The sequence below is a fragment of the Apiospora aurea genome, assembly GCF_038362705.1.
Source record: "Apiospora aurea strain CBS 24483 chromosome Unknown utg000010l_segment0_segment0, whole genome shotgun sequence".
NCBI lineage: Eukaryota > Fungi > Ascomycota > Sordariomycetes > Amphisphaeriales > Apiosporaceae > Apiospora > Apiospora aurea.
The window spans coordinates 1,097,088-1,114,264 of NW_027117397.1; the positions used below are offsets into that span (position 1 = coordinate 1,097,088).

Genomic DNA, 17,177 nt, shown 5'->3' on the forward strand with positions numbered 1-17,177 from the left:
GTGTGATTTACCCAGAGATACGGAAGAGTACGAACCAGGACAGCAGCACGGGAGATTCGGCGTACAGTGACCCCGAGCTACTCCGGGACTACATACGAGTACGGCCAGATGCATTTCGGCAGCCCTCGAACGCTGGGTATGTCGTAAGGCCTGAACTAGCTTAAACAAGAAAAAAGCCTTTGTCAAACCTATACGACTGTCGGCTCCCGTTCAGCTTTGCTGGCCGAGTGGGCGGATTCAACCCTCAGGCTCTTCGCGACATGCTAGGTCGCTTCTAGCTGCCACGGTAGACACTGACTTCGAGGAGGCCCCGCTATTCCTGGCATGGCAGGTAGAGACGACACCGACGCTGAGATGGTGCTCGAAAGTCGGGTGAGAATCGTCGGCGGGATGCGTGCATGCGATGCATGCAGGTCGGTCGTGGCAATGCCTATCACGCTGGTCTCGTGGGGACTGGGTAGCCCCGTTGGCCTCAAGGAGTCACTCTGTGCCGGCGTGCTTCGGGCTCGATGGTCATTCGAAACAGTGAATAAGAACCGTGGCCGCTATGCTATCGTCTCTTAATTGTCGTCATGCTGCCTTGCTCAAGTCGCGAGCTTGTCCCCGCTTCTGTTGTGCTCGCCGCCATGCTGTGTGGGATTTCGACTCATGTTGTCGGTCGTCGGTCGTTGGTCGTCGGTCTTCGGCGTACGTTATGCGGCGCGTTGCCAGCGCGATAGAAGAATTGTCTTTTTCGTGCCTCCTAAATTACGTCGTTATGTCGGATAAGTTGATCATGGCATTTGTTGCTGTTACGAGCTCTGACTGCAATTGAACTGGAAGCTCGGCCCCACGTAGCACAGCCACCTTCTCCCGTGGCTAACACCAGCCACCCCCTTAACCCGCTTCTTCCACCGTCCAATATTCATGCTGCAGTCTCTGTAGTCTTTGTTGCAAAAAGAGATGTTTGTTGATCGGACTCCCAAATTGGTGGTCAGAACACATTCCCCATCATAGCTTTTCATCCACCCAGCACCCATTCTTCGCCCCTTTCATAGAATGGCTACTTTGAAATTTTCTTACGGAACCAAGTTTCAGTCTTCCTCTAGCTATTGTCGAGGTTTCGGAGCTCTCGTGCACGGAGGATGTTTATTTCGACGTCCACACCAACACCCACACCACCCCGCAAAATTCTTAGCGTAATGTGATGGCCTGGTGCAAAGATGGGATGTCTCGCTATATCGGCTGGAATCTTCGATATCTGGTATATCTTTATCGCCTTTCTCGGCTTTGCCCATTGCCTTGTTGCCGGCTAAATATGGGACAAGCGTGGACGCTCGTGACAGGTTGAGCTCGGAGACCATGTCCATTTCGGTATTAACACTCATGATATTGATATCCTGTTCGAATCGAGAAGGGACAGAATACTGGTGAGATTTGTCGTCATAAAGCAGCCACTTGCCATGCCGCGCAATAGAAATGCCGAGCCAAAGAACCCTCTCCTTTCGCTCATCCGTCATAGAGGCGACTTCGAAATACTTCTCGTCATCGTCAATCTTGTTATTGGAGAACCAATCGGGCGGGAAGTACTTGTCGGCCCAAACTAAACCCCGGAGGGCGAAGTCTTCTGGGAGTGGTCTGGGTGATTGTTTGACCGGCCTCGGGAACTCCTCACTTTGAATTCTCTCATATTCGTGGTACGAATGCAAAAAAGAATTAAGAAGCGCTGATACCAGTTTCCAAGGGAACGTTGTCTCGAGCAGATTCATAGCTGATGGGAAAAGAATCAGATAGCGATGGAATACGAGTATGGTATGTAGGTAAGGCAAAATATTAGGGTCGGCAAATCTAGAGAAAACTTTGTTGTACGTCCCTTCGGCAAGACAACGAGCTTGTTCCAGGGCCTTTGCGTTGCCAGGGTGGTTGGGGTCGGGGATCTCCCTGTTCTTGTATTGCTCGTCATCTTCCTTGCGGGAGCCTGATTTTCTTCTGGCTCGGATGGTCTCGTAGATGGAACTGCTACTCTCCTTGCCCCAACATAACAAGGCGCAGCAATTGGAGATTCCAATGTAGTAACTGTTCACTGTCAATTATTGCACGGCATCCGAAGTGCGTGAATAACTTACCCGCTTTTCATCCAGTTTCGAGTAGTTCTGCTAATGTGGTTATCAAGGTTGCCGAGGAACTCTGTCACTGAAGTTTGGTATTCATCGCTACGTTTGCCGCTGAACATAATACCCTGAGCCTCAACAAAAGCGAAGTCGATAGGTAGGAGACGCGAGCGTTGACTACCAGAGCCAAGCAACGGATCAAACAAAGTCATGATCGATTCCCAGGCCGATTCAAAGGGCTCCGAAGCGGAGAGGGCCTTTGAATAGTAAAACAGCTGCTGGAGTGCATTCGGGCGTGCCAGAATGGCGAGGTGATGATATAACCGACCAGTCCCTGAAACGACATCGGAGGCTTTCGAGTACCAACGTCGTGATACGGAAGTCCAGACCTCTCGGTCTCGTAAATCATCATCTTCGATCGCCATCCTGTACCGACCCAGGTCGCCCAGGCATTCCATCCATGTCGCTTCAAAGGCAGGCGCCGTTTCATACAACAGTGCCATCATGGAGTAGGCGAGATAGATGAATGTCAACATGTGCTCTAGAGAGTTGGGTAGATGATGTCTCAGCACGTCAAGAAAGGTATGGATTCCGTGCTTCCACATCCTCCCTGGCATATAATATTTGGCCCCAAGTCTTCGTAACGATGAGCTCGCTGTCGGGTGCTGAGAGGCCAAAAAGAAATCATGGTGCTCATGAAGTAAGGTGCGGTGCAAAGCGATAAGAGCCTGCCACTGCTCGTCGTTCAGCTTCGCATCATTCTGGTCCTTTTGCGCCTTGTCCACTTCGATACACTTGGATTCCGCCATGACCAGACCAGCATAGATCCCCTTCACTTCAGCGACCAACTGAAGGTGGTCTATGGGACGGGTCTTGAGTTGTGGGATGTATTTCTCATCCTCGTCAGAAACCTCCAGGCCGCCTGTTTCTGATTCCCTTTCTCCACGTTTGCGTGATGGACTGGAATCTGGGTCATTTGGGTTCCATAACCTCCCAACCCGCGTCACCCCCTTGAAGTTAGTATCGTTTCTAGTTCTCGCGGCACTTGAGCGGGGAAGCCCAGGAGGAAGGGATGGCTGGCTGTTAGTAACATGTCAGTAGATGCCGGCGTTGAATTAGGCAGTGGGGATCGCACGGTTCGGAAGACGGTGAGGGTAGCTCCCTCCATTCCCGCAATACCTCGGAGACATTAACATTTGCTACAGGCCCAGGATCGTGCTTCAAAATGTGGTTTTCAACTTGTTTCTTCTTGGGCTTAATTCTTTGATCGCACCCAGAAACATGGCAACATAATTTGGCCTTCTTGTGGAACTCCTCTTGATCAGCCATATTGGCTTGGGTAAAATTGGGTAGATAATAGAAGCTCCAAGAGTTGACCACGGTAGCGCTGTGACGTTTCCGCAGGATGGTTTATGATTGTAAACACGGAAGGAGTGAATTCTCTGGTCGGAGCAGGGCGAGAAGGAAGATTTTTAAGGAGTTGGATGCGGCTCTTGCAGTCGATATGGTTCGCCTCCCCTGGGGCGACTTGGCTAAATAGGCATCCACGAGGCAAACGCACTAGTGCGGTGTTGCCTACAGCGCTTGGGAGAGTGGGAGGGAGGCGGGAGGCGGACCAATAGAGAGTACCTAGTGTTACAAATAGGTACATGTACAGGTCATACTGGTAATAAAAGGCCGTAACCGCAACGAAGTTTGCAAAAGCTACGAGACGCCTTGCGCAGGCTGAGGGCCCTCGAATCCGTCAATAATGCTGCTACCCACTCGGTGCTGTTACGCCATCTTATTTGCAATGTATTGTTATTCTTCTAGGGCCTTTCTAATGCTTAGTACCTTTTCTTCATACCTCGCATTCACGAGCTCTAGCTGTACCGATATTGAGATTGCTTCATCCAGCTTCACTCGTTGGTTTTCATAGTCCTTTCCCATATTCACCAGTTCATTCTCAACCTTCTCACGAGCATGTCGCTCGACTTGGAGTGACTCATTGCAGCCCCGCAACCCTAACTCTAGCCGATCGATCTCTCCTGCCATGTTGTTAATTCGTGATGTGAAAGTGCTATCACCCGGGGTCTTCTGTGACGTATTAGCTGATTATATCCTGTTCTAAACATAGGAATGTCCGGTTCTCTTACTCTAATGCTGCGGACTTCCTCACTATTGTGATGTGGTGAAACGACAGCTTCAAACGTGCATCCGACACCTTCACATATTCTTCTATATGCTCCCACTGAATGATCGCTTAGATGTTTCGCAAAGAGAGGCTCGACCTCCGGTAGCCGCTGCCAGCCGTATGCATCCTTTTCGGAGGTGATCAAGCGAACTTCGGACGGATCAATTTTCACACCAATATGCTGTTCTAGAACAAGTTAGAAGTCGTTCCCAAGATAGATCTCATTCGACTAACCGATATGGTCAGCAAGCACCATCCGGCACCTAATCCGCCACCCTTTTCTTTCCAAATTACTGGCTTTCACAACACTCATGGCCCAAGTTGCAATCATACACCCTCAATTATTAACATGTTTACGTTTACTGCGGTAGGCCCTTAAGTCCTAGAAGGTCTTCGGCATGGACAGTTTACATATTGGGCTCAGCGCTTGGTCAGCTCGTTCTAAACTCCAGTAGAATTAGATAACGCTCTAACCCCTGGCCAAAAGCTTAGCATCGTAACAGTTTCTCAACCTGCCTTTTCTGAGTTGGAATTTCCCTTATTGAGTGATAGACTCGCATTACATAGCGCTATGCTTTCGCCGGAGGGCCCGGAGTTCCTCGATCCGACAGAACAAGCCCTAACGCGCGAGCCAGTATCGCCTACGGTATCCATCGACGGCGTGACTCGTCGGCCAAAACTCCCAGAGAGTCAGCCACCACGAGTCATGGACCACCATTTTTTTATTGAGTTCCTCGATTCCATACCCGAGTCGGACCCCACAACTTTACAGTCTCTTCTCCTCAGTATAGGAGGCGAATAATCATACCGGACGAGCCGGTACGGAGTGTGAAGATAGCTTCGTGATGGTCAGGGCGTCTTGGCTTTTGCGTATGGATGGTTGGCTGAGGGATGCCGAGGCCTTCACCCGGGCCAAGCTCGTGACATACTTGCCGATACGATGGAAATGACAGATAACATGGGCGGTGTTCACGACAGGCAGCCGAAACGCATCCGGTTGTTCTCCCAGGTACCCAAATAGTAGCATGGGCTCCTTGTACCCGAAAGCCTCAATGTAGCTCTTCTGGTTCGTACTTACCAATATCGTACGTCAGGCATTTGCATCTGTTTCGGACCATGCTACCTAAAGCGACTTCCTGCCCTGGTGGCCTCGTACCTCAAGGTACAGTCGTCAACACGAGACCGGTGTAGTACACACACACACACAATTTATTAACGCCCGGGCGGCGAAGCCGAAAGGGCAACTATCGCTAATCTATAGTACATTCTTAAGTTGTTTCCTTGTCACCCAAAGCCCCTACACACTCCATTTTCGGCTCATGTCACTCCATTTCCGTCAGTACTTTCCTAGATAGGGTCCCGTGCGTTAGTAGCGTTCCTTAGCGAGCTAGCTTGAAGGCCTTTCTCCAAGTGTCCAGCATCCTATCCTCGGCAGCTGGAGCGGCGCCTGCAGTCTGAGGCACGGGTTGTTAGTAGTGGTCGCGTTAGTGAGAAGACTGGTTCCTATCCAGCCGACCTGTCGCCATGGCAAATCGTATCGTCGCTCGTACGGCCTCCATGTCTGGGGCCCAGAATTCATTGTCTGAGGGTGACTTTCCGCCCAAATAAAAGGACAAGTTGCTTCTGTGGGTGTCTGTGCACTGTAGCATCTCTGTTCGATATGCTGTCCATCTGCTGCATCGGAAGAGGAAGTGCTCCACCGTTTCTCTCGCTCGTCCGCATTCGCACTGGTCTGTCGGTGTCGCGTTAATCTGGTAGAGGTATTCATTCAACCTAGCTTTCCCTGTTCGGAGCTGGGCAAGAACGCTGGCTTCTTTCCACGAAAGTCCGTTGTACAGCTGCCTTGTATGTTTTCCTGGAAGAGCTGTGTCGACGCGCTTGGAGTGGTTCCCGACACCTTCTGGCAGCTTGGTCAAAGCACTCCGTTTGGCCCACGCGAGGCTCAGTGTTGTTGACTTCGCCCCCGGCATTTTGGTCCCTGGTTCGGTACCCAGCCTTGTCGTGGTCTTCGCTTCCTTTTTCGCCCGGTCCATAAGTCTGTCTTCCTCGAATGTCGGCAGCCAGGCGATCGTTACGTTGTTTCCTTCCCTCCGCAGGCTCGAAATGGCCTGGTAGGCTTGACGGATGTGTCGTTGCCCAGACTGTTGGCGTGGTTTCTTTAGCGTGAGGGCCGCTGCCTTGTTCCTCGTCTCAAGGAGGATGTTGCGGTACCGTAACTGCGGCAGCGAACGCAGCGTGTCTGCTATAGCGGCTAGCTCTCCCGTGTACGGGTTCTGCTCGGTTCTTGCACCGAGTGGCACGGCGCGGGCCAAGTGCAGGCGGTCCCCTCGAATCGATCTCTGTATTTCGATAGCTGCTCCAAAGCCTACCAGACCGTTCCTGGCCGAGCTGCTGACCGCAATGCGCACGGCCCAGTCGGTACGCTCGACCTCAGATTCCGCGTCCGACTCGTCCGCGATCGTCCTTGTTCGGCTCTCCCACGGGGCTAGTGCGAACGGTTCGATGGTTTCCAACTCTTCCATCGGTATGTCTTTGAGTAGGTCCGCTACTTGGTAGAATGGTGACCGATGGTATCTCCGGAACTTCCGTATTCGCGCTGTGCTGCTGCGAAGGGGGTTTGTCGCTGGAAGGGTGTGGATGTCCGTCCACATTCTGATCGCCCGCCGCCAAAACCGGTCTTGCGCTGCGGCAATGTGAGCTTCTGCTTCCGCGACACTTGTCGCCACCGTCATGAAGGTTCCCACCCGTAACGTTGCATCTGACTCGGCGTCCAATCCCCCATGCGAAGATATACCTTCTTCTATGCCACCGGCTCCATATAGTATGCAGTAGAACGGTGGAGCACTTCCGCTTCCGGTGTAGCAAATGGACAACATACCGAACACAGATGCTACAGTGTACAGACACCGACAGGAGCAAATTGTCCTTTTACTTGGGCAGAAAGTCAACTTCCGACGGCAAGTTCTGGTCTCCCGACATGGAGGCCGTCCGAGTAACAATACGATTTGCGATAGCGCCTGCCGACACTGCCTAAGGCTCCTAAATCTATCAGTGGCAACGTTGCCATCGCATGACCATCTTCATTCTAGAACCGTTGGGTCAATCGAACCAAGCCTCTCAAACTTAGATTCTCTTACGAAGCCACCGAATTAAACGCTCCTGCTTAAAGGCCGCCAATGTATAAGCAGGTCCAAGCTACCGTCTCTCGGATAGAACACGATGTGGTCCTCCGCTTCAGGCAGAAGTTGGGGAGGGACCAAAAAGCGGAAATAAGCCAATGTCTCTGTAGAAATTTGATTCACTAAGAGCTCTCGGACTTGGCATTCGGCTTTTGACATCGCACTAGAATCCCGTCGTATTGCTGCTGAGGTCTCGTCCAACGGCGTAATCATATTATCTTCGGGCGAAAGGCTGTGATTGGCAAGGCCCCTTTCCCGGCTGTATATTTTCACCGAGGGTAGACGACCTCCTCTATCCTTAATAAAGGCCTCATGATATGCGTATACTAATCTGGCTCGAGTATGAGGCCTGCATCATCCCCTGCGCTGCAGGACTCTGTTGTCTAAGCCACGTAGGCACCCGCCGAGTATAAGTAGAGCACTGTCTCTTCTAGTCTGTCCCGTGTTGTTGGGACATCTTCCCACTTGAATTTTACAGGCAATCTTCCTTTATCACTCGCCAGTCCACACGAAGCTGACAATGGATCACTGTTTATTACCACAAGATATTTTCGTCGTCATCGCGCGGCAGGGCGACGAAGATGCAGTACGGGGGCTATGTGGCGCCATAACCGACAGTGACCGATATTCGCCGCTCCTGATGTGCCGTATATGGCCTCTAATACGGAATGATGCCCAAATGCTGCTGTTGTTCTTGCGCAGTTTAGGAGGATTGGGCAGTTTGTTCTAAAATGACGCGGCCTCGCGAACCGGCTCTACGCTAGTGACCAATAACGAAAAATATGTTATAATAACTGTAAAATCTAGGTCCAGCGTCCGGATTTCAATCTAGGATTCTTGCCAATGAGGTAGAATGGGGCATTCGTACAGCGGACAAAGGCTCCCAACGCCGGCTGTACGACTTCTCTATCGTTTCTTTACTGTAGCTTATAGATTCAATGTATCGCCGCCCATACCCCCACTCACGCTCACGATCCCGATCTCTCGGATCAGAGCAATCGGTATCTCCCATCGGAGATCCCACCAACAGCAATAGTGAGGGATCTCAGCCATGGTACACGCCGTCCCGGCTGCTGTTCTTCCACAAGATTCCTTCGTGGCAACAAGACAACGAATACATTCTATCGGGCTACAGGCCCACTTCCGGCTCTGTTTGGAGGTCACTCACAAGCCTCTTCTACCTCCATAACCAGACAGTCAACGCTTATTCGCACCTTATCGGTGCAGCCGTTTTCATTGCGCTGTCTGTATATTTTCACCAAGTCGTTTACGAATTCCAGGCCAATAGGCAGGTAGTCGACTTGGTCGTTGTGTATACGTACTGTCTGGGAGTGGCGGTTTGCTTTCTTTTTTCTGCAACCTTCCATATCCTATGGAACCACAGCCATCCCCTAACGTCGTTCTGCAATAAGCTCGACTATCTAGGGATTCTCATATTGATGTGGGGAGCTGGAATCCCAACTATCTACTATGGATTCTTCTGTAACGAAAGCCTGCGCTTGCTTTATTGGTTCTCTACCAGTGGTACCGCGCTGACTTGTGCTATTCTTACGCTTGATCCGCACTTTGCTTCGCCAAAGTTCCGCAGCTGGCGGGCTTGTTTCTACGCTGGCTTTGGACTGAGCTCTATTATTTTCGTCGTGCACGGACTTCTGGTTTACGGCTGGGCTGTGCAAAAATCGCGCATGTCGTTGGTTTGGATGGGCTGGATGGCGACGTCAAATCTCGTGGGCGCTGCCATCTACGCGGCTAGGATTCCTGAGAGATGGGCACCTCGGCTTTTCGACATCTGCGGCGCAAGTCACCAGATTTTCCATGTGGCTGTAATGATTGCAGCATACATCCATTTCGATGGAATTGTATCCGCTTTCCGTTTTGCTCGATCCCAACCAGGTGCATGTTCCGTTGTTTAGATAGAGAGGGGCAGGTGCAGCTCCAAGAGGAAGGGTCGGGGGGAATATTCCGGACAGTCAAGTCGTCTCTTTCTTCGCGGCCTCGGCTGTCTGAGCTGCGTTCGCTCCCCGATACGAAAAAAAGAAAAACAACAACAAACAGACAAATCAAATTTTTGCAACCGCTGCATGGAAGCTATTATTCAACTCAGCCAAAAGCATATGAACGTTGGAGGGAGGTGGAAGAAGTGGGAAAAGGGGGTGGCTGGTCTCGTCAGCCACAGGAGAAAGCGTCTGTGTTACGTGGGGCGGGCCACTAGTTCAGTTGCAAGCAGACTCGAAACAGCGACACATGCTATGGCTCACTTCTTGTCCATCATAACTGAGCAGCCGGGTAAAGGGCGATTCTTCGGAAACGCGCCGCCGACATGCACAGCGTACGCCTGACGACCGACGATATGAGTCGAAATCCGACACGCACGGAAGCGAGCACAACAGGAGCGGGGACAAGCTCCCGAATTGGTCATGGCAGCATGACAACAATTGCTACTAAGAATACTAGTTGAGGTGACTGTCAATTCTGTGTTGCAAGAGGCGTTCGCGACCCCGCGCCATTTGGGCCAACTGCCCATCTTCCTGCTGCGCAAGAACTTATCCTCGCCAAAGAGAAGAAGTTACCAATGCCAACATGGGTCCTGGAACCAGATCAGCAGCTGCCCTGGCAACTTTCACCCAACTCGAGCTCATCACGTCATCAAGATTTCAGCCCTCAAGCCAACCAACTTGCTATATCTACCTTTACGCGAGACGCTATTACAGCTCAATGGACACTCCAGGAATATATCCCAAGAAGGTCCAGCAAGTTGCCAGAGTTGTTGAGTAGCTAGACCTCCGTCATGGCCCACACCAAGAGGCAGAAAGAAAAGGTTCGCAAGAGCGACTTGCCGCTGCAGAACAAGACGCGGGACCTCGGCGGTACTGCGACGTCTTCAGCACGCTTGCGTACTGGAACCCGACGCACGAGCGGATCGAAACGGCGAGGCACCTCCCACGCGAGCAGCGGGTGCCGCACATGAACAAAATCGTCTGTCCCCGTCTCCCAGTTACATATCATTACGTCGAGTATATCCAACTCCGTTGTTGACATCAGCAGTTTCGTCAATTGGTTGCTTGCCATGCGAGACCAAGCCACGGCGGAGCGACACGATCGAGCGGCCAAGTCGGAGCCATCGATTTCGAGGCCGCGCCAGACGCCAGCGACGACGCGGATGCCGAATACAAACCCGTCCCGAGTATATTGCAGCAGCTCTCGCTAGCGCGGCGGAGCCTCTATCTGTCTACGGCATTATCCCCGACGAGGCCGGCGGGACTGTCATTCCCAATAGCCACACAAGGCAGGCGGGCCCGAGGCAGCTGCCTTCACCGCAAAGGTCGTAAGGTAAGCATGGTTCTTGTCTATTGACTGCATAGCCGACTGACTGTGTAATGCTCATCATAAAGCAGGCCCTCCAGGTTCCCAACCGACAGTGGAGCGGCAGCCCATCCGTACAGAGCCCAGCTCCACGACGAACGCTACGCCGACCGCCGCGACAAATGCGGATGCCCGGCCAGCACACACAAGATACCCCAACCACAGGCGCAATGGATGTGGCGACTAGAAGGCCCTTGGCGCGAATCATGTTGGCACAGCCACGACATTACCTTCCCAGATCGGGGGAAGCGGCACAAAGCTGTTACAGGGCCGCCAAAGGAATTTTTGCAGAATACGGCAAGGTGCACATCTACAGGCGCAAGTTGCAGCGGGGTATCCTGGCAATAAAGGTAGTGGGAATGCTGGAGGACGAGTCTCAGCGGTATCCAGTTTGCGTGAAGACGTCGCACATGTTGGTAGTAAGATTTCACAAGCGGCAGCTCTGTTTATGCTTATCTCGAAGCATATTCCAGTTCCAACGTAATAGCAAATACACTAACACTACTGTTGTACCTTCTGCTCCTGTGACTCCCTGGTCCTAGACTCCACAGTGATCCTGGTGTGAAGAAATAGTGTGAGACATACAGCCCACTTCCTATTCAAGTCGGGATGACTGGAGAACATGCGGTGGATGGTAACGAAGACAATCCCAAGGATCCCACCAGATAGCTATCGTTAGTTCTACACTGACTCGAGGTTTGCTGGAATAATTCCCTACTATTATGACCTCGCGACGGGCCTAGGTCCAAGATGTGAGCTAATTACATTTAATCTCCTCAGTCTTAACTTCAACATGCAACCCAGTCTAGCATTCCTACATTAAAATGTAACTAAGACTCGTTTTTTCGTGCCTCTGTAAATGCCAAGATTGTTCTGTTGTATGGCCGCCTGCGTTCGCCTTCTGTGCCAGGATGGTTGAGGAGAGCCAACCGGGCTATTATCGCCCGCAAGACAGCGGCGCGTTCGTTCGCGACACTCCACGGAAGCATCGGCGCCTGGTTTCGAAGCGCGTCCTCCGGCTGCTAAGGCCAGTAAGTCACCATCCTGCTAATCGTCTAGTTTGTGAATAAAGTTGACCACCCTTTTACTAGCGCGTCACAGCCGGTCGATAGGCAGGAGAGCTGTCGAGCATACTTCTACTCCGCCCAAACCATCCGAAACCCGACCTGAGACCCCGGCTCAACAATACACAAAGGAGATATGCGACGTCTCCAAGGTACTCGTCGCCAATATGGGCAGTACCGGTCCGTTGCCACCCTTGCGTCTGTAGAGTGCTCCCTAACTGTTTCGCCTAGAGCTACTCCAAAGTAACGGTAACACGCTTACCACGCCGGATTCTGCTACATTGGGGAGACCCGTCGACAATAACACCAAGCGAATGACTGAAAACGCGGGAGACCAAAATAACGCTTCCAATTCCGCCGAGGACACCGAGATAGAGGTTGAGAAGCTGTTGGAGTATCGTCAGGTGACTGATGGTAGCATTGAGTTTTTGGTCAAATGGGTAGGTCAGTCAAAGGAGGAAGCATCCTTCGAGCCCGAGCACGAAATCCAACAAGGCGCCGCCGAGACTTTGTACGATTACTGGAGAGCCATAGGCGGACGAAACAAAACCCTGTTCTACGAGGGAAAGGACCCATTGCCCGAGACGTATCACGTCTTCAAGATTTTGCATCACGAAAAGAAAGGAACCGGTTTTCAACTTGAAGTCCAATGGGTCGGTTACCCCGCGGCGTCTAGTACCACGTCACTAGAGCCGGAAGCGAAGTTGAAAAAGATCTGCCCGAAATTGTTGGAAAAGTACTGGGAGCGCAAGGGTGGCGGAGAAATATATATTGGCAGACGGGGTCGCCCTAGAAGGGCGCACTAAGTGTGCTCCAAAATTGGGCGGTCATGATAGGAGGGAGCTATCACAGTAAATGAAGTAATTATTTCAAGTCAGTGTAGATACTTAGGATAGGTATGGGGGGAACCCTAGAGAATGCCATTTTTGCCATCTCAGCACTGCCTCCTTTTATGCCATCCGTTTCAGCCTTGTGGATCAATACTATCTCCCCCTTAAGAGACGATTGATATATTATGAAGTAATAACGAAGGCCTCGAGCGAATACCTTATAAGTGTCTGTTACATCTGTCTGTTCTAATATAATTAAGTTAGCAATCGTTTTCATGGCCTAAATGCTTGAGATATACATACGCAGCACTCGTCGCTATTGTGCTCATTATCAGACCATTGGCGCCAGTGCTTGTGAGAGAAGGGCAACGGGACCTCCCACGCCCTCCACTATCCACGTTCACGTTGATAGTCTACGTATACTTCTGCTTTAGTTATGTACCAGAAGACTGTAGCTGCATGGTGCAATGAAGGCGGTACTTACAATACAAATATTGGACGAAGAATCGTCCTCAGGAGAATAGTCGTCGATGGTGACAGCCCTGTTATCGACGGCGACAGAACTGTCACCAACGGTACCGAATACATTCCAACCTCACCAGCGCTTCACGCGCAGCCCTGCGAACAACGCCCTACAAGCAAGCAGAGAACTTTGATTTGTGGAAGAAGGGATGCTGTGAGATGTCAGTCGCCAGGTTCGTATGACATGCTGCGATCTCTTACAATCATTAGCGGCAGCTGTCCGGAGTATAGCATGTACAGGAAATCCGCGGTGTCGTAGGGCCAGTAAAACCTCTTGCGAACTAAATCCGTCATGATCTGTTCTATGCAGAACTGCGAGAAACATCACTGGGAGAGCATGGCCATTGGGATATGTCTAACAAGAGACCGAAGCCTTCGAACAAACGAGGCAGCAAAATGAAACATGGAAATATAGCCGGCTTTATGAACCTTGGCCTAGCAGATCCTAAAGACCAAGTCGTGGCCAACAGGCTGATCAAGGGGTTTGATTGCAGCCACTTTCAACGCCTGATAATTGGATCGCTAACAGCCAGCTATCCTTGCGAGCAGTCGAGGATGTTGGATGAACAAAGATATTTCATTCAGACTATAATTACTGAGTGTCCTGCTCACTGGGATGACGCTGCTGGGTGTCGGCGAATTCATTGAATGGTCAATAATACGGGGCGAGAAGACCCAATGATGTTTCGATGGCTACTGATAGATATAAAGACCATGTTGCCCCATGTTTCTGGCCTGCATCGTACAGCGTTCTAACCTTTACCTATATCACGCTCGCTCGTTACCGTCCCTTCTCTGTAGTACTGATACCAACTTCTCATGGAGCCAAACAATTCTAGACTTGCCATCGCCAGCGGAGCGCTATTCATCGAAGTCCTGACTACACTCTGGAACTGCTATGCTGTTCAGAATACTTCACGAGATGAAGTCTCTACACCGACGCTCAATGTACGTTACCGGTATACATTCATGACCTACTTTATTTTCATAACAATTGTTGGAACATCCGCGTCGACGGCCCTTTTGGCCCTATCCTGGCAAGGATATGCTTCCTGCTTTGGTTACTTGTTGATGACACTCTCACTATGGAGTATGCTCCGGGAGGTAGGTTTTGTCCCGACATATTCTAGTTATGGCTTCCTAACAGGCAGAAGTCTCTCCTCGCAGGAGGGACATGGAGCCCCGGACAACGGCCATTCGCACCTCTGCCTCTCGCTTGCATTTCCCTGGGAGCCTGCTTGTGCTTCTCAGTTGGTGTTGTCTCTGAAGTGTTCTTAGTATCCTGGAGTGGGACTCTGCGTCGAATAGCGACGACTTTATTTCGACTTTGGCTAGTCTGGGAGTGGCTTCGGGTAGCCCAGGATATGTCACAGCGCCGGTCGTATATAGCTGCCCACAACGTGCTTCGAGTTCTCGCCTTTGGCGCCAACATGCTAGGCTATTCGGGCCAGGGTACGACTGAAGAGCTTATGGTATGTATGTAGCTGATGTTTAGAGGACTGGGCTAATCCTGCAGATCACATCAATAACATGTGGCACGTACGACCTGATGACTACTTGCCTGACTGCAGGCTCGATGTTCATACAGCACTTTGTGCCGAGGACTGCCACTTTAGAGTCCTCCATACCCATTCATCTGGTGCCGATCTCGACTGGCTCCTTATGAAGCCAGCTTGGTCGAGGCTATGGCAGACTGTGGCTTGGAACGAGTCATGGTTATTTAGTGTGGGAGCAGGGAAATAGCATTTGGTACTTTGTTGTTCAGATCTGGGCTGGTATTTCTAGCATTCTTGTGCAAGTTATCAAATGGTGTTGACACGCGGCACAGCCATACAAGCCTGGGCTAGCCTCTTGACGCTGCTGTCGGGCGGCAAAGACGACATGTCAAGCGACTGCTTCATAGAGTCCGCAGCATCACTGTCCCCAAAGTCCGCTCTGTCGCTGAAGACGTCTACTCCAGGGTGCTGTTCTCGTTCCGTCGCTTTGGGCTTCGACCACGACAGGACTTCCTGCGGGTCCCCACCCTGCTCCTTTCCGTGTACAATCGTCCACTCCGCGTTCGAAACTTCAGCCTCCACTCCTGGAGCAGCTCCGCCATCTCCACCAGATTGCTATCAGGTTCGAAGGTCGGCTCCCATTGGACCCTATAGTGAGTCGCACCGTCCACCACTTCTTCTCCGATAATAGTGCCCAGCCACTGATCACACCGTTTCAACACCACATGGCTTTCCAAGACAGAATCACGGTTGGGAAGAACCAAATTGTCCATCTCATCCCGCCACTTTTGAAGCAGCGTTGTGCCTACTTCCGTTTCAGGCACGAGAGTGGGTTTCCAGCTGATCAAGTAGTACGACTTCTCGCCAATGACTTTCTCGTCCAGGATTTCCAGCGCCTCCCATTCCTCGGGAAGCCGGAGGTCGGTTTCCTGCGTCTCCGACATAGTTGAGCTAGTATCTTGGGAGAATAATGGGCTATGTCTCCCCGTGGGTATTGTTGAGTTCTGTGAACGGCGTGCCATAAAGGATTGCGTTATATCCATGCGGACTTGTGCGCTACGGTGATTTAGTATATATTTCAGAGAATAGATGTGGAGGGGATACCTGAGATATACATATCTACTGGTTATTGCTTATGTAGTCTGGGTGTTCCATGCTCAATGGACTAGAGATTCATGGTGCACTGCATGGTGGGCAATAAGACATGATATCTATGTAATGACAACAAAACGATATCTGATATGGTGTAGATAGGCATATGGACAGTCTATTCATCGGGCCTGGCTCTTGCTCAGCTCATTGAAAACACCAGAACTAGCTCAGTACGACTGTTCCGTCGCGGTAGTGGGAGCAGGCCCTGATAACCTTCTGGCGCAACACAATTCAAGGCGCATATCCTGTTCCGGCTTGCGCTCGAATCGTTTCTGACACCAACCCAATTCCGTTACAGAACGGCTCCATTAATAAGCACTCATGATCGGGCCAAATTTGGCACGCTCCATGTTTCAAGGCGGGCAAGAAGCTGCTCGTGTTCAGAGATAGAGTGTTCCGAGGGGTGGCAGACAGTTCCTGGCTTCTGGGTTGGGATGCACGCTATACACAGTCCAGAACGCCAGAACTTGAAGCGACAAATCTACTACACCGGTGAATAGACCTGAGGAAACAGCCACCTTACGGATGAGTTTGAGTGTGACACCATTGCCCCTGGGCCAAGAATGGTTGGACTTTAGATTTGTATAAAGGGGCGAAGCAAGGCAGAAACCATAGACTGGTACTGCGCGAGCCTTCGTCGTGTATAAAAGGGAGAGACTCTCTCGGCCTCAAAGGTCGTCAGCCACTCGCAGTGTTCGTCATGACATACCTCCTTTGATCATATCACTCGTATAATTACTGGCATCTTGCATCCGCTATCAATATTGTACACGCCTGACCTAACTGTCGGATACTTGAACGACCTCTCACTCTCCTTGCCACTTTCCATCTTCCATCCTTAAGCTATTTACGCAATGGGTACTTTGCACGTCCTCATAGTTTCAACGGCATTTTCCCTGATGTTCATCATAGGGGGGTATCAACATCGCCACATATTCGTATTTTGCATGGTTCACGAATATACCCCTTCGCTCTTTCTTTGAGAGTCACAACATGCCCACTGATGCCGAACATACCCGGCTCGTGGTGGCACTCTGCTGTATGGGCGCAATTCTTTCTGGCTTGCAGGTTTTGGCATCCTACGGCGTGCTCTATTTCCACACGGAGAGAAATAGCAAAACTCTTGCCAATATTACTGTTGTATGCTTGATTATAGAGGCTATCTATACCGTCTCCATCGCCATTTTGGCCGGCTTCACGGCAAAGTACTGCTGGGATTGGTGGCATTGGCTTGCTGGTAGCGGGGAGGATTACCTTGCGAGGAACTGTGAGGCGTTCGCAATTCTACTCATCATACAGCTGTGTTTC

The 17,177-nt window shown here is 51.1% G+C and overlaps 5 protein-coding genes across 5 annotated transcripts; 3 read left to right on the plus strand and 2 right to left on the minus strand.

The window, feature by feature from the left end:
- Positions 1-1,088: 1,088 nt before the first annotated feature.
- PG986_014365 (uncharacterized protein) lies at positions 1,089-3,419 on the minus strand (the record flags this gene model as incomplete). Its single annotated transcript, XM_066850587.1, has 3 exons — positions 1,089-2,055; positions 2,106-3,170; positions 3,226-3,419. The coding sequence occupies 3 exons, from the start codon at positions 3,417-3,419 to the stop codon at positions 1,089-1,091; spliced, it is 2,226 nt and encodes a 741-aa protein (XP_066692825.1).
- Positions 3,420-8,380: 4,961 nt separating this feature from the next.
- PG986_014366 (uncharacterized protein) lies at positions 8,381-9,355 on the plus strand (the record flags this gene model as incomplete). The annotated part of the gene is made up of 1 exon (XM_066850588.1): positions 8,381-9,355. One exon carries the CDS (start codon positions 8,381-8,383, stop codon positions 9,353-9,355), a length of 975 nt encoding a protein of 324 aa, XP_066692826.1.
- An 875-nt stretch (positions 9,356-10,230) lies between these two features.
- PG986_014367 (uncharacterized protein) lies at positions 10,231-10,410 on the plus strand (the record flags this gene model as incomplete). The annotated part of the gene is made up of 1 exon (XM_066850589.1): positions 10,231-10,410. The coding sequence occupies one exon, from the start codon at positions 10,231-10,233 to the stop codon at positions 10,408-10,410; it is 180 nt and encodes a 59-aa protein (XP_066692827.1).
- A 1,626-nt stretch (positions 10,411-12,036) lies between these two features.
- PG986_014368 (uncharacterized protein) lies at positions 12,037-12,675 on the plus strand (the record flags this gene model as incomplete). The annotated part of the gene is made up of 2 exons (XM_066850590.1): positions 12,037-12,049; positions 12,101-12,675. 2 exons carry the CDS (start codon positions 12,037-12,039, stop codon positions 12,673-12,675), a joined length of 588 nt encoding a protein of 195 aa, XP_066692828.1.
- A 2,348-nt stretch (positions 12,676-15,023) lies between these two features.
- PG986_014369 (uncharacterized protein) lies at positions 15,024-15,661 on the minus strand (the record flags this gene model as incomplete). Its single annotated transcript, XM_066850591.1, has 2 exons — positions 15,024-15,332; positions 15,389-15,661. The coding sequence occupies 2 exons, from the start codon at positions 15,659-15,661 to the stop codon at positions 15,024-15,026; spliced, it is 582 nt and encodes a 193-aa protein (XP_066692829.1).
- Positions 15,662-17,177: the final 1,516 nt, after the last annotated feature.